This window comes from Mobula hypostoma, chromosome 16, assembly GCF_963921235.1.
Source record: "Mobula hypostoma chromosome 16, sMobHyp1.1, whole genome shotgun sequence".
Taxonomy (NCBI): domain Eukaryota; kingdom Metazoa; phylum Chordata; class Chondrichthyes; order Myliobatiformes; family Myliobatidae; genus Mobula; species Mobula hypostoma.
In genome coordinates this window covers 25,674,975-25,690,845 of record NC_086112.1, presented here as the reverse complement: position 1 = coordinate 25,690,845, position 15,871 = coordinate 25,674,975, and the positions used below count along the sequence as shown (strand labels likewise).

The 15,871-nt window shown below is 40.5% G+C and overlaps 1 protein-coding gene across 1 annotated transcript in view; it reads left to right on the top strand.

Annotated features, from left to right (window-relative positions):
- Positions 1–10,211, top strand: part of pggt1b (protein geranylgeranyltransferase type I, beta subunit) — a 78,933-nt gene extending 68,722 nt beyond the window's left edge. The window contains exons 7-9 of the mRNA XM_063069167.1: positions 3,983–4,167; positions 8,945–9,053; positions 9,311–10,211. Coding sequence (XP_062925237.1) covers positions 3,983–4,167; positions 8,945–9,053; positions 9,311–9,492 — 476 coding nt within the window. The 3' untranslated portion in view covers positions 9,493–10,211. The remainder of the gene's footprint in view (positions 1–3,982; positions 4,168–8,944; positions 9,054–9,310) is intronic.
- The last annotated feature ends 5,660 nt before the right edge of the window (positions 10,212–15,871 follow it).

Sequence of the window (15,871 nt, the reverse complement as noted above, 5' to 3'; positions counted from 1 at the left end):
AATATCTGTTGATGTGATTTACTATGAGGATCAATGACTTTACCTAGTTTCACATTAGGCAGAACAATTCATCCATATTTTGTAGTAGCAATAAAACCCTTGGTGCTTGCAGTCATCATTTAATGGAGCTAATGGCAACTTTGAGATTTTTGCACATATATAATAACTTGTTTAGAGATCCCAGTGTATCTTAACAAGCAGCACTCTTTGCAGCCTTATTTACTGTATTCAAGTTGAAATTTATTATACTTATGTGAATTAAAGCTTTTACAATAGAAAAAAACATAATAAGTTTCTATATGTGCTGTACTTACATGAATATGTTAAAATGTAATTTTAAAATTTTGTTATCGCAGCTCCTGTTTCAATTGTGTTTCGGTAGTGATTATACAATATGAAAGAATCATTTTGGCTTAGGAGGTGGCCTATTGGAGAACAACTTTATCACTACCATTTTAATGTTTATCCCTTAGCCCTGCAAAACATTTTTCTTTATGCCCATCAGATTCCTTTTTGAAAGCACTGATCAACTGTTTTTTACCACCCTTACCAGCAGTGTTCCAGGTTATAACTACCCTTATAATTTTCTACATACATCCTTTATATTGTACTCTGGTCTTCAAAACATTTTAAAAATGGAACAGCATTTACCTTCCCAAAATCTGTCATGATCGTGTATAGAAGAGAGAATATCCGGGGTGGGAGGGATCTTTAATTATGCTGTCTGCTTTAGTGAGGCAACGAACAATAAAGAGAAAGTCCATAGAGATGAGCCTGCTGTTTCTTGCAGCCACGTGCAGAACAGTTGCCATACCAAGCCATTATGAATCCAGGCAGAATGCAATCTATGATGCATTGATAAAAATTGGTAGGTCAATGGGGGAATGTGAAATTTCTTTAGCCTCCTGAGTCAATAGAGGCTTTTGTGAACTTTCTTCTCTATGACAACAATGTGCTTGGACAAGGACAGGGTACTGGCTAGAAATGAGAAGATCATACAGTTCAATGTGTGGCAAAGGAGTTGGTGTAGGAAGGAGAGCATCAGATATTTGGATCATTGGGCTCCCTTCCAGGAAAGGAGGGAGCTGTACAGAAAAGCTGGTTTGCACTTGAACTGGTGGTGAACTACTATCCTAGCGGGAAGGTTTGCTAGTGCTGCATGGGTGGGGTGGGGGGGGGGAGAGAAGGGGTTAAACTAGAGCTGTAGGGGAATGGGAACCAAAGTGCCGGAACAGATAGTGGAGAGGTTATGGAGACAGATGTTAGTGAGAGTTCAGACAAAGTCAGGAATCAAAAGGTTGATCATGGTGCGACTAATGTTCTGAGCAGTGCATATTTCAGTGCGTATTTCTAATATATTCAATGACTAAGCCTTCCAGCACTCCTTGGATAGAGAATCCCACTGATTCATTCCCCTCTGAGGTTTCTTCTCATCTTGCGCATCTCCCAGTCAGGAAATACTAACTCTGCAGTAACCCAGTCAATTTTCACTAGAGCTTTTAATGAGACCACCCATCATTTTTCTGAACTTGAGTGTCTAGTCACAGTTTACTTAATCTCATCTTGCCTGTCTTCCCCCATGATAGAAATCAATCTGTTGAATCTTTGAACTTCCTATTTCTAGGATATCATGTGTTATATCATTTCATACTAGACCTGTATAAAGTATTCCAAGTGCAATGTCACTTGAACCTTATAGTAATTCCGCTTGCAGCAAAAGCCAAATTACTATTTGACCTTCTAATTGCTTGCTGTACCTGCACATTAACCTGTAGTATACAAGGGGAGCTAGGTCCCTCTCAACTCCCAACACCCTTTCATTCTCTCATTATTTAATAAATAATTCCACCTCCTCATTGTTCCACTGAAGTGAATGACCTTGCCTAGTTCCACATCATATTTCATTGAAGAATACAATGACAAGACAGTGGTTAAATTTCTAAATTAATAACCTAGATTCCTGTCCTAATAATAGAGAGCAGAGTTCAGATTCATCATGGCAGCTGTGGAGTTTATATTGGTTAACAATGTGGAATTTAGAAAGTTTGAAAAATATAGAGCATATAATTATTAGTAGTTGTTGTATTGAGTGCAGAAACCTCCAGACTGTTCTCATTTCATTAAAGTTCCTTAGGAGAAAATTTACCATGTTTACCTGGTGTATCCTATATATAAAACACTAGACCTACCTAACTCTTTAATGTTCTAACCACCCACTCAGTTCAAGGGGCGATTGCTGCCCTTACCTGTAACACCTGTAAGATTCCGTAACATGACATTGACATCTGCTACCTACATTGTTGGTAGCAGACACCAACAGAATCAACAAACTTATTTGTAAGGCCAGTGATGTTGTGGGGATGGAACTGGACTCTCTGACGGTGGTGTCTGAAAAGAGGATGCTGTCTAAGTTGCATGCCATCTTGGTCAATGTCTCCCATCCACTACATAATGTACTGGGTGGGCACAGGAGTACATTCAGCCAGAGATTCATTCCACCGAGATGCAACACAGAGCGTCATAGGAAGTCATTCCTGCCTGTGGCCATCAAACTTTACAACTCCTCCCTTGGAGGGTCAGACACCCTGAGCCAATAGGCTGGTCCTGGACTTATTTCATAATTTACTGGCATAATTTACATATTACTATTTAACTATTTATGGTTCTATGACTATTTATTATTTATGGTGCAACTGTAACGAAAACCAATTTCCCCCTGGGATCAATAAAGTATGACTATGACCATTCGCCTAATCTATATCTTGTGAAGGCTTTCTGCATCCTCCTCAAACCTCCTTACTACCCAGCCTGATGTCATCTGCAGGCCTGAATATGTAACATTTGTTCCCTTAATCTAAATCATTGATGCAGATTTTGAACAGCTGGGGGCACCAGTGCCAACTTCTGTGATGTCCCTCTATCTGCAGTTTCCCAGCATGAAAATTAACTGTTTGTTTCCATTGTTTTCTGGCCTTTCACCAATCTTCAATAAACACCATTATTGTATTCCTAGTACCGTGTGCTTTAATTTTATTTAGCAACCTCTTGTATGGCAAGTTACCAAAACCTGTGAAACTCCAAATGATACCCACTGGTTCATCTTCATTTTTTCTGTTGATCAGTATCGTAAAAGAACATAAGAGCACAACCTCTGTCTCAAATGAGATTTCCCTTATTCATGGTGGGTTTGCCTAATTCTGTAGGTCTTCTTTCATCACTTTATTAAAGAGCTTAAATCCTAGATTCTAGCATTTTCTTGTCAGGGATATCAGGCCAACTATTTTGTACTTCTGTCTTTATCTGTTTCTTTCTCTCCTCTTCTTCACCCACCAACCCAGCAATACTCTGGTATTATTCTGAAATATTGTGCACAATTGGTGCATGCATTATGCCCTGGCCATTTCTTTCAGTACCTTGGGATTTGATTTTTGCCTTTCAATTGCATTAATTTCTCCATTCCTCTTGCTGTAAAAGTTCTTTAAATGAGAGCCATTGCTTTTTTTCTTAAATGCTTTTACCTTGCCCTTGCTGCTGTTTGCCCTTTTAAATTTATTCTACTTGATTTGCTGAGTTGTAATGCTTCCTCTTTACCTTATTATCAGGAAATCCCTACATTTTGACATATTTTCCCCCTGGAAATGTAGTATTCTAAACCATCCTGTGTAATTCATCTATCTAGTTGGGTGCTGTGTTCATTCCTTCAGGAGACTTTCTATCACTATCACATGCCCTTCTTCACTTTCTCTATCCAAGGGCCATTTTACAGCATTCTGTTTAATCCCAAGAGATTTGATTCATATGGGCACATAACCATAAATTGGAATCCATTTCCTTAGTCTGTTACTCCCTCTTCTCCCAAAAGTGGATCTGGCAATACTATGTCTAGTTTATGTCATTATATTTTGTGAAATGAAAAGTCAGCAGTGTCTGCATTAATCTACATTTTTAAACAATCTGTGCTTTTTGTTTTTGTCATTAACAGGTGGATCTACTTTTTGTGCCATTGCTTCGCTTTGTCTGATGGGGAAATTGAATGAAGTATTTTCTGAGAAAGAACTAAATAGAATAAGACGGTGGTGTATAATGAGACAACAGAATGGTTTTCATGGGCGACCTAACAAACCTGTAGACACCTGCTACTCTTTCTGGGTTGGTGCAACTCTAAAGGTAATTAAAAACCTGAAATGTTCTTGTACTGAAATATTTTCTATAAGATTTCTTAGTTTTGTTTATATTCTATTACTGGATTCCTAGTCTGGAAAGCACATAGACATGAAGGATTTGTATGGATCAAGCTGATGGTGAAAACTTGGTTCCTGTAAAAATTCGATGTTGGTTCTTGCTTTCAGACCCATCTTCCAAGTAAAGGCAGTGTTTCCCTGTGCGATTTTCGGCCAGCTACCACCCTGCTAACTCTCTCCCCACCTCATCATCAGGACTTCTGCTTCTACTTTATATATCCTCAAACAATAGGGACTGATGCTCCAGATGCGTCTGATCCCAAATATGGAGGGCATCCCTAACCTTGGACTTGGCCACGTGAGAACTTTGGCCCTTTATTGTGGCAGAGGTTAAAACAGGAATTTCAGGTGATTGATTGATGAAAGTGACCCATTACAGGTAGATCAGATAAGTATAAATGAACTGAAACAGTTTATTGCTGCAGCTGCTCTGTGCCTACATTCTTGAGCACTTGATTATGATATACTGAACTTGTGTTGCACCTGAACGTGACACCCCTGTAAACAATGGCATAACTCTGTTTGTTAAAAAAATGAAATCAAATCCTTAGAAAGTGGTGACATCAGATCAGAAATTGTAGAATCATTGTGGGTCAGGGTAAAGAGCTGCAAGGGTAAAAAGCCCATGCTGGGAGTTGTATACAGGCCTCTGAACAGTAGCCAGGCTTTGTGCTACAAATTACAACAGAAGATAGAAAATGCATGTCAAAAAAGCAATGATCCAATCGTCATGGAGGATTTCAGTGTGCAGGTAGACTGGGAAAATCAGGTTGATGCTGATTTTGGATCTCAAGAGAGAGAATTTGTAAGATGCCTACAAGATGGGTTTTTAGAGCTGCTTGTGGTTCAGCCCATAAGGGGATCAGCTATTCTGGATTGGGTGTTGTGTATTGAACCAGATTTGATTAGGGAACTTAAGGTAAAGGAATGCTTAGGAACCAGAGATAGAATTCACTCTGCAATTTGAGAGGGAGTAGCTAAAGTCAAATGTATTAGTATTACAGTGGAATAAAGGGAATTACAGAGACATGAGAGAGGAGCTGGCTAAAGATGATTGAAGAGAACATTAGCAGGGATGATGGCTGGAGTTTCTGGGAGCAGTTCGGAAGGTGCAGGATAGATACATCCCAAAGAAGTAGTATTCTAAAGGCAGGATGATACAATTGTGGCTGCAAGGGAAGTCAAAGCCAACATAAAAGCAAAAGAAGACATATAATAGAGCAAAAATTAGTATGAAGGTAGAGGATTGGGAAGCTTTCAAGCCAATAATATCAAAGAGGATATCAAAAGTATTTTCAGATAGATAAAGGGTAAAAGAGAGGCAGGAGTAGATATTGGACCACTGGAAAATGATGGAGCGTTAGTAATCGGGGGGCAAGGAAATGGCGGATGAACTGAATAAATATTTTGTGTCAGTCTTTACTGTGTGTTACTTACCCCGTAACTGGGTTGCCAAACCAGCAGAAATGGATCACTCAGTTGGAGTCTGGAGTACTAGAACTAAGAAAGTTTTATTAAGGAAACAAGCAACACAGTAATCGAAAGGATAATAAATGCAACAGTTCAGTGATGATAAACACACATGTGCACAGAATTAAGGTAACAGCATCAATCAAGCTCTATCGTTGTCTAGGGGTAAATGACCAAATTTCAAAATGACTCAAAGTTCAGTTCGCAGTAATCGTTTCCATGGCGATGGACAACGTGGGGGAAGAGAGACAGAGAGAACAGGAACAACTCATCATTCAGAACGGCTTCACTCACAGACCAGCAAGATGGCTCACAGACCAGCGAGATGGCTCACAAACAGCTTTTGGGCAGGTCCTTGGTGATGTCACCTGAGGTCACCGACTGTGACCCCTCCTCCAGATGCGGTCGATCCTCTGCAGTGAACCCGGCACCCAGGCAAGGGCGGACACACACCGGGTTCCCGCTGATCGTACCTTTCCACCCTTGTCGTTGTCCGGTACTTCTCACCCACTCGTGAGAAGCGCACCGCTTCCAGGGTCTCGTTACCTCGGGTGGCGTGTGTGTGTGTCTTAGCGAACCTGTCCCTTTTTATCCCCCTGCTGGGGTATCGCCTGTCCATCACTTCAAACAGTTCAGGGTTCAAAGGGGGGAGCCGCTCCAGACAGCTCTTCCTCCCACATCCCTTCATTACACATCTCCAGACGCTGCTCCATTGTTCCTTATCTCTCCTTCCCCTGAGGGCAGGTGGCAGACCAACTGCTGATGCCACTGATGCTAGCCCAGGCCAGCAAACATCTTAATTTTATGTGTATTCTCGTAACATGTGGTAGACGCTAACAGTATGGCAGAACTTCACGAGTGTCAGAGGGCCAAAGTGAATGCAGTTGCTATTTCTAGGGAGAAGCTGGAAGGTCTGAAGGTAGATAAATCTCCTGGACCAGATAGACAACATCCTGGAGTTCAGTAAGTAGTAGGTGAAGAGATTGTAGATCTTTCAAGAATTATCTTCCAAGAATCACTAGATTCTGGCATGATTCTGGAGGAATGGAAGATTGCAAGTATCACCCCACTCTTCAAGATGGGAGGAAGGCAGAAGAAAGGAAATTACAGGCCAGTTCGCTTGACCTCCGTGGTTGGGATGATGTTGGAGGCGATTATTAAGGATGGGGTGTCACTTGGAAGCACATGATAAGATAGACTGTAGTCAACATGGTTTCCTTAAGGGAAAATCTTGCCTGACAAATCTGTTGGAATTCTTTGGGGAAATAACAAACAGGATAGACAAATGAGAATTGTGGATGTTGCATATTTGGTTTTGCAGAAGGCCTTTGACAAGGTGCTGCACATAAAGCTAAATAGCAAGGTAAATATTACAGGAAAGATACTAGTATGGATAGAGCATTGCTGATTGGCAGGAGGTAAAGAGTGGGAGTAAAAGTAGCCTTTTCCAGTTGGCTGCCAATTACTAGTGGTGTTAGCATTCATTTTGAGAGGACTAGAATATAAAAATAAGGATGTAATACTGAGGCTTTATAAGTGAAGCATCACTTGGAGTATTGTGAGTAGTTTTGGACATCTTATCTGAGAAAGGATATGCTGATGTTGGAGAGTATTCAAAGAAGATTCACGAAAATGATTTTGGGAATGAAAGGCTTATCCTCTGAGGAGTGTTTGATGGCTCTGGGCCTGTATTCACTGGAACTTAGAAGAATGGTGTCATTGAAAACTATCGAATATTGAAAGTCCTAGATAGTGTAGATGTGGAGAGGATGTTTCCTATCGTGGAAAAATTTAGAATGGAAGGATGTCCGTCCATTTAGAATGGTGATAAAGTGGTATTTCTTTAGCTAGAGAGTGGTGAATCTGTGGAATTTGTTGCTACAGGCAGCTGTGAAGGCCAGGTCATTGGGTGTATTTAAGGCAGAGGTTGATAGGTTCCTGATAACACAGGGTGTGAAAGGTTATGGGAGAAGACAGGAGAGTGAAGTTGAGAGGGAAATAGATCTGAGATAATCAAATGGTGGAACAGACTCGATGGGCCAACTGGCCTAATTCTGTTCCTATGTCTTATGGTAGAATAGTACAACATAGGAATAGGCCCTTCAGCCCATGATATCTGTGCCAGCTGTGAAGTCAATTTAAACTACACATTTGCCTGCACTTAGTCTATATCCCTCCATTCCCTGTCTGTACGTGTGACTGTCTAAATATTTAAATTGACTATCACCACCTCCTCTAAGAGCACAATGCACGCACCTACAACTCTCTTTAAAAACAATTTGTCTTGTTAACTCCTTTAATCATTCCTCCTTTTACCTTACAGCCCTAGTATTTGACATTTACACTGTGGGAATGGGAATAGGACTCTGACTACCTTCCCAATCTATGCTTCTCATAATTATATATACCTATTTATCAAGCCACCCTTGAGCTTCTGACACTCCATTTAAACAGTTCCCTCCTGTAGCTAATGCTCCCTAATCCAGACACTGTCCTGCTGAACCTCTTTTGCACCTCGTTCAAAACCTTCATGTCGTATAATGTGGCACCCTGAACTGCGCACAGTACTCCAAATGTGGCCTTACCAAAGTTTTATATAGCTACAATTCTACATTACTGCAATTCTGTAAAATATTTTATTTTTGTGTACTTATTTTCATTTCCGGTTTGAAAAAAATCTCATTTTGCTTTACTTTTCTCCATTCAATAGCATCCTGTTTGCTAGTTTGAGGGCAGCCAGATTTGGCTGCTGGTCATCATTTTTGTGCTCGGAATGACTGGGACAAATCAAACTGATAGGCAGTCAACAGTAGTGCTTACTTGTCCCTTGGGTGTGGAGGCTCACGTGAATCAGCTCTTCGCATCCGGAAAAAACACGTGTGGGCACGTGATTAATGTGGGTGGCAAGTCCATGGTGTTGCTTGAGCTGCTGGTAGCGTGGTTCAGTCCAAAGTTAGGTGAAGTATTGGAGATTAGTGAGTGAGTATAGGAATATGATTACAAAGGAATTATATGGTTTACAGTACATTGTATTGAATACCCTTAAGTAATTCTACATGGAAATATTTTAGATATTTTGTCATGCAGAAAGTGAAACATTAGTTTTACAGAGGCAGTTTGCAAGCAACAACAATGTTTTTACACTCACAGCAGTAATTGTTTTATAGTGCAATGAGTATGTTGGCTCTATGGAAATAGTAGCTCATAAAACAGTTGTTAAACTCTTTTTGCAGCTTTTGCAGATATTTCAGTATACTAACTTTGAGAAAAATAGAAATTACATTTTGTCGACCCAGGATCGCATTGTTGGAGGATTTGCAAAATGGCCGGATAGTCATCCAGGTAAAATTGAAATTTAGTATTTTGGGGTATAAATAGATGTAAACAAAGCAGCAGTTCCTTTTTGAAGAGTTCATCTTTTTATGTACACATCTTTTTTAAGAGAGAGGAAAAGTTAAAATTAGAAAATAAATCTTTCTAAGACAAATGTGATTAGATTTGTTATTATTGGATTAACGTGTTTTCATCCAGTTTTAAATCCTGTGTTATGTTTTCCTTCAAACTTTCTCCTAACGCTAAATATTATTTGTCTGTTTCAGATGCTTTGCATGCATACTTTGGAGTGTGTGGTCTTTCTTTAATTGGAGAGGCTGGTGTTTGCAAAGTACATCCTGCTTTGAATATGAGCATAAGGGCTTTTAAGCACCTTCAGCACCTGCACCAGACAGCAGAGACTCAGGAGCTGGAGCAGCATTCAGAATCTGTGCCTGACTACACATGACAAACATGGTAGCAAAAAAATTGAAACTGGATTGAATCTTTTTGCCCAAGGAAAAAGCCATCATCTTATGAAAAAATCTTGTTTGAATGCTGAGATTCCATATTAAAAAGACAGCTGTACAGAATGTTCCTTTTAAACAATTATCATTGGTCGCTAAATAGACCAATTGCTATTTGCTCTGAATTCTGATAATGCATTGAGTATGTTTTGAGTGAGTGGAGGTTTGTCTATATTCTGTAAGAAATCATTTATACTAATTTTCTAAAGAATTTTGAGCATTTAATAAATAATAAGTAATAATACATCTGCTCCCTGATTTTTGTGTTCACATTAAATACTTGTTTTGTTCCAAATTTCTATGCTTAATACAGTGAAACCCTGATTTTACGCGCCCCAATTTAACGCGTATTGGTATATTACGTGATGAGTCATTGGACTCCATGTCCATATCAATCCATACTCCCCCTTCTCCAGCCTTGTATCCCTTTTGCCAATCAACTTCCCAGCTCTTGGCTTCATCCCTCCCCCTCCTGTCTTCTCCTATCATTTTGGGTCTCCCCCTCCCCCTCCCACTTTCAAATCTCTTACTATCTCTTTTTTCCGTTAGTCCTGATGAAGGGTCTTGACCAGATGCTGCCTGGCCCACTGTGTTCCAAGCAAGGAACACTGAATCACTTTTTAAAAAAATAAACAGTAAATGATAATTGCTAATATTCTTGAATGTTTTTATTGTTTGGTGTATTAAAAAGCTTTACTAAAAATTAATTTGTGTTTTAATTTCTACAGTAACAACAACCCTGATTTAGCGCGACCCCGCTTTTTTCGCGATGACATTTTATGGACCCAAGCGATTGCATTATAACGGGGTTTCACTGTATTTCAGGACTTCTGTAATCATTTTTTTAAATTCTTTAGCTAAAATAGATTGACTTTGTAGAAATTTATTGCTATATGGAAAGCTATCAATTTTACTTCCAAGTACAGTGAAAGCGCACTATACTGAGTAGGTTTAACAGCATAATGTTTGAAGGATGAACCCAGAATCCCATTCACCTGTCAGGAGGGTTTTTTTCCAGACCTGCTTTTGCAATCCTTTCTAACTTTCAAATTCTAAAACCCCAAAATCCTTTATGGTAAAGTTTGCCTGAGCAGATCATTACAATGAGGATAACAAAGCTGCTGAAACCTCTTACTAAAAGTCCTTCAATTATTTGTACCAAGTTATATTAAGTATAGGAACTCTTCTTACAAACAGAAAAATTCTGGATCCACATCTCTCTTAACCACCAAAGATCAAAGTACATATATGTCTCAATATACAACCCTGAGATTCATTATCTTGTGGACAAACTCAGTAAGTCCATAATAGAATAATAGCCATAATAGAGCAATGAAAGACCACATGGGTGTTCAAGCAGTGTGCAAAAGACAACAAACTGTGCAAATACAAAAATAAATAATATAGAGAACATGAGATGAAGAGTCCTTGAAAGTGAGTCCATATGCGGTGGGAACATTTCAATGATGGGGCGAGTAAAGTTAGCCCCTTTGGTTCAAGAGCTTGATGGTTGAAGTGTAATAACTGTTCCTGAACCTGGTGTTGTGAGTCCTGGGTCCTGTATCGCCTTTCCAAAGGCAGCAGTAAGAAGAGAGCGTGACTGTGACGACGCTTCTTGTAGATGTGCTCAATGGTGGAGTGGGCTGCTTTACCCTTGATGGACTGGGCCACATCCACTACTTTTTGTAGGATTTTCCGTTAAAGGGTGTTGGTGTTTCCATACCAGGCTGTGATGCAGCCAGCCAATATACTTTCCACTACACACCTAGAGCAGTTTGTCAGTTTTAGATGTCATGCCAAATCTTTGCAAACTCCTAAGGAAGTAGAGGCACTGCCATACCTACTTAGTAATTGCACTTGCACGCTGGGCTCATGTCATTGTCATTGCCATGCTGAACTGACTAGGGTCTGCAAGTGAGGAAACAAAGAATCTAATTGACCAAGGATGTATTGAGGACAGAACTCACTTTCCAGGTCTAACATATTTAACAATGTGTCAGTGAATTGAAAAACCTTAGCCTCAATAAATGACATCTTTCTTATTTGGTGAAGGTGAAAGGATACTGAAAATCATATTCTGGCACTGCATGCCTTGGGATTGTGGAGGGGAAAATGTTAAAAGTCAGCAAACATACAGTTCATTGATTTTGTGGATTTTTTAAAACATTTTTTATTTGCTCTTGGTGTTGAAGCCTAAACAAATAAACAAATTTCCTTGAGCCATGCCTCTGAATGTGGTCAAGCTTTTAATTGGAACTGAATCAGAATCAGGTTTGTTGTCACTGGCACATGAAATTTATTGTTTAATGGCAATAGTGGGATAGTGTGCGTGGGTTGGTGGACAGTTCAGAAATCTGATGGCAGAGAAGGAGAAGCTGTTCCTAAAACATTGAGTGTGGGTCTTCAGGCTTCTGTACTTCCTCCCTAATGGTAGTAATGAGATTAGGGTATACCTTGTATATTTATTTATTTACTGATTCAGATATGGCTTGGAGAAGACCCTTCATGCTACACTGCTCAGCAGGCCCCAGTTTAATGCTAGCCTAATCACAGGACAATTTACAATAACCAATTAACCTATCATCCAGTTCATCTTTGAACTGTCATAGAAAACTGGAGGAATTCCACGTGGTCACAGGGAGAAAGGTACAAACTCCTTACAGTCAGTGGCGGGAATTGAACCCGGGCCGCTTCTGTACCGGTTGCGCTACCCACTACACTGTCGTGCTGGATATAAGGGTCCTTAATGATGTATGTGTTTTCTTGAAGTATCACCTTTCAAAGATGTTCTCAGTGGTGAGAGGCTTGTGCCCGTGATGTAGCTAACCGTCCACATCCTTATGCAGCCTCTTACAATCCTATGCAATAGGCTCCAGACCAATGCATCCAGATGGTCATGCAACCAGTCAGAATGATCTCTACCGTACATCTTTAGCAATATGCTAGGGTCTAACATACCAAATCTCCCCAAATTTCTAATGAACTCTAGTCACTGCCATGCTTCTGTCGTGATTGTGTCAACATGTTGGGCCCAGGATAGATCCTCTGAGATGCTGATGTCCCAGGAACTTGAAACTACTCACCCTTTCCACTGCAAATCCTCAAATGAGGATTGGTGTCAACCAGAGGTCAAAGTCCTGTCTGAGTTGCTGTCTGTGTATGTGGATGGGTGGGTGGGTGGGAGGAAAGGGGCTTGTGTTGCTGTTGTCATTTGGGTGCTTGATGTGTTTTGTGTTATCCTGCCAAGCATTGTGGGAATGCTAAATTGACGCCGGAATATGTGGCAACACTTCCGGGCTGCCCCAGCACATCTGTAGGTGTGGTGGTTGTTAACACAAACGACGTACTTCACTGTATGTTAAAATTACATGTGATAAATCTGAATCAAAAGCTATAACCCTAGCTCATGTGATCATTCCCCACAGTTCCACTTTTACAGACCTAACCATATCTTTGAAAATCTCCTCTACACCTTCTCTAGAGCAACCACATACTTCCTGTAAAGTGGTGACCAGAACTCTATATGGCAGTCAAGCTGTGGCCTAACCAGGTCTTTACAATCCAGCATAATCCACCTGCTCTTATATTCCATGTTGTGACTAAAAAATCAAAACTTATTCTTTTAGCTGCTTTATTTTCTGCAAGAAACTTGCCAAAGGTTTTAAGTTTAATGCTTAGGAACCCCAGTGGGAAGTATTCCTTTACTTCGGTTTAAATACACACTAAAGAAAATACTTCATCTTGTAGTAATGTGATACTGCATATCACTTGTCTTTTTACAGAATATTTCTTAGCATTGTAATGATATTACCTTGTTTTTGATCACTGCCAGTATGTAGATACTTGTTTTGCTTCACCACTGTTGCTTTCAGATATTTCATTCTACATTATGAATTTTGAAAATGCCAGTGTGAGTAACCATTTAATGTTGGTGTAATTGACTAACCAGAGTCCAGATTCGTGGCATGACGGTATGGATCAGAATCAGGAGGCAGGGATCAGGTAATAAGTCAAAGTTCTCATTTATTAACGCAATAACGTCAGACTTCGGATGTAAGAAATCTGAAATGAAGACAAAGTACGGGGAAATACTCTGTAAATCGAGCAACCTCTGGAGGGCGCAACAAGGTTAATATCTCAAACTGGGTGAAGTTTTGGAAAATTACTGAAAGGAAGTCTGCGAATGGACAGAAAGTAAGATATATTATGAAAAGATGGTGAGAATTCAAGGCAAAGATGCATGGTAATGGGCCAAGATGCTGATGCAGAATCATCACCTTAAATCGTTGAACTTGTTGAATCAGAGAGGCTACAATGTCCTTAAATGGAAAATTTATGTTGGTCTCAAGCTTCTACTGAAAGCTTCAAATAATGTTGGAGGAAGATGGCAAGGTAAAAGTGGGAGTAAGTCAAGAGTTGGATGCATCAGTAAGGGAGATGAGGCTGAGTACAGGGCTACGGTAGGAAATTTTGTCACATGGTGTGAGCAGAATTATCTGCAGCTTAATGTGAAAAAGTCTAAGGAGCTGGTGGTAGACCTGAGGAGAGCTAAGGTGCCGGTGACCCCTGTTTCCATCCAGGGAGTCAGTGTGGACATGGTGGAGGATTACAAATACCTGGGGATACGAATTGACAATAAACTGGACTGGTCAAAGAACACTGAGGCTGTCTACAAGAAGGGTCAGAGCCGTCTCTATTTCCTGAGGAGACTGAGGTCCTTTAACATCTGCCGGATGATGCTGAGGATGTTCTATGAGTCTGTGGTGGCCAGTGCTATCATGTTTGCTGTTGTGTGCTGGGGCAGCAGGCTGACGGTAGCAGACACCAACAGAATCAACAAACTCATTCATAAGGCCAGTGATGTTGTGGGGATGGAACTGGACTCTCTGATGATGATGTCTGAAAAGAGGATGCTGTCCAAGTTGCATGCCATCTTGGTCAATGTCTCCCATCCACTACATAATGTATTGGGTGGGCACAAGAGTACATTCAGCCAGAGACTCATTCCACCGAGATGCAACACAGAGCGTCATAGGAAGTCATTCCTGCCTGTGGCCATCAAACTTTACAACTCCTCCCTTGGAGGGTCAGACACCCTGAGCCAAAAGGCTGGTCCTGGACTTATTTCCTGGCATAATTTACATATTACTATTTAACTATTTATGGTTTTATTACTATTTATTATTTATGGTGCAACTGTAAGGAAAACCAATTTCCCCCGGGATCAATGAAGTATGACTATGACTATGAAAGTAAAATCATAGGTGAAGATCACACTTTGCTGAATAGAGAGGTTCTGCATAATAGATACAATCTGTGTTTGGCAAAGCCACATCATGAGACATCAATGCAATGATGATTTTGTTAGAAGTCAATTGATTATCTTCTGGTTTCTTCCTTTCCAGTCCTGAAGAAGGGTCTCTGCTCAAAATGTCGACTGTTTATTCATTTCCTTAAATTCTGCCTGACCTGATGAGCTCCCCCAGCATTTTGTGTGTTGCTCTGGAATTCCAGCATCTGCAGAATCTCTTTGATGATTATCTTTATTTTTCATATGTATATTGAATCATAAGACCATAAGACAAAGGAGCAGAAGTCGGCCATTTTATCATGAGCTGATCCATTCTCCCATTTAGTCCCACTCCCCCACCTTCTCACCATAACCTTCGATGCCCTGGCTACTCAGATACCTATCAATCTCAATACCCAATGACTTGGCCTCCACTGCCACCCGTGGCAACAAATTCCATAGATTCACCACCCTCTGACTAAAAAAATGTCTTTGCATCTCAGTTCTGAATGGGCGCCCTTCAATCCTTAAGTCATGCCCTGTCGTACTGGACTCCCCCACCATGGGAAACAATTTTGCCACATCCACTCTGTCCATGCCTTTCAACATTCGAAATGTTTCTATGAGGTCCCCTCTCATAGTCACCTCACTATAGGAAGGATGTGGAAGCATTGGAAAGGGTACAGAGATTTACCAGGATGCTGCCTGGTTTAGAAAGTATGCATTATGATCAGAGATTAAGGGAGCTAGGGCTTTACTCTTTGGAGAGAAGGAGGATGAGAGGAGACATGATAGATGTGTACAAGATAATATGAGGAATAGATAGAGTGGATAGCCAGCGCCTCTTCCCCAGGGCACCACTGCTCAATGCAAGAGGACATGGCTTTAAGGTAAGGGGTGGGAAGTTCAAGTGGAATATCAGAAGAAGGTTTTTTACTCAGAGAGTGGTTGGTGCGTGGAATGCACTGCCTGAGTCAGTGGTGGAGGCAGCTACACTAGTGAAGTTTAAGAGACTACTAGACAGGTATATG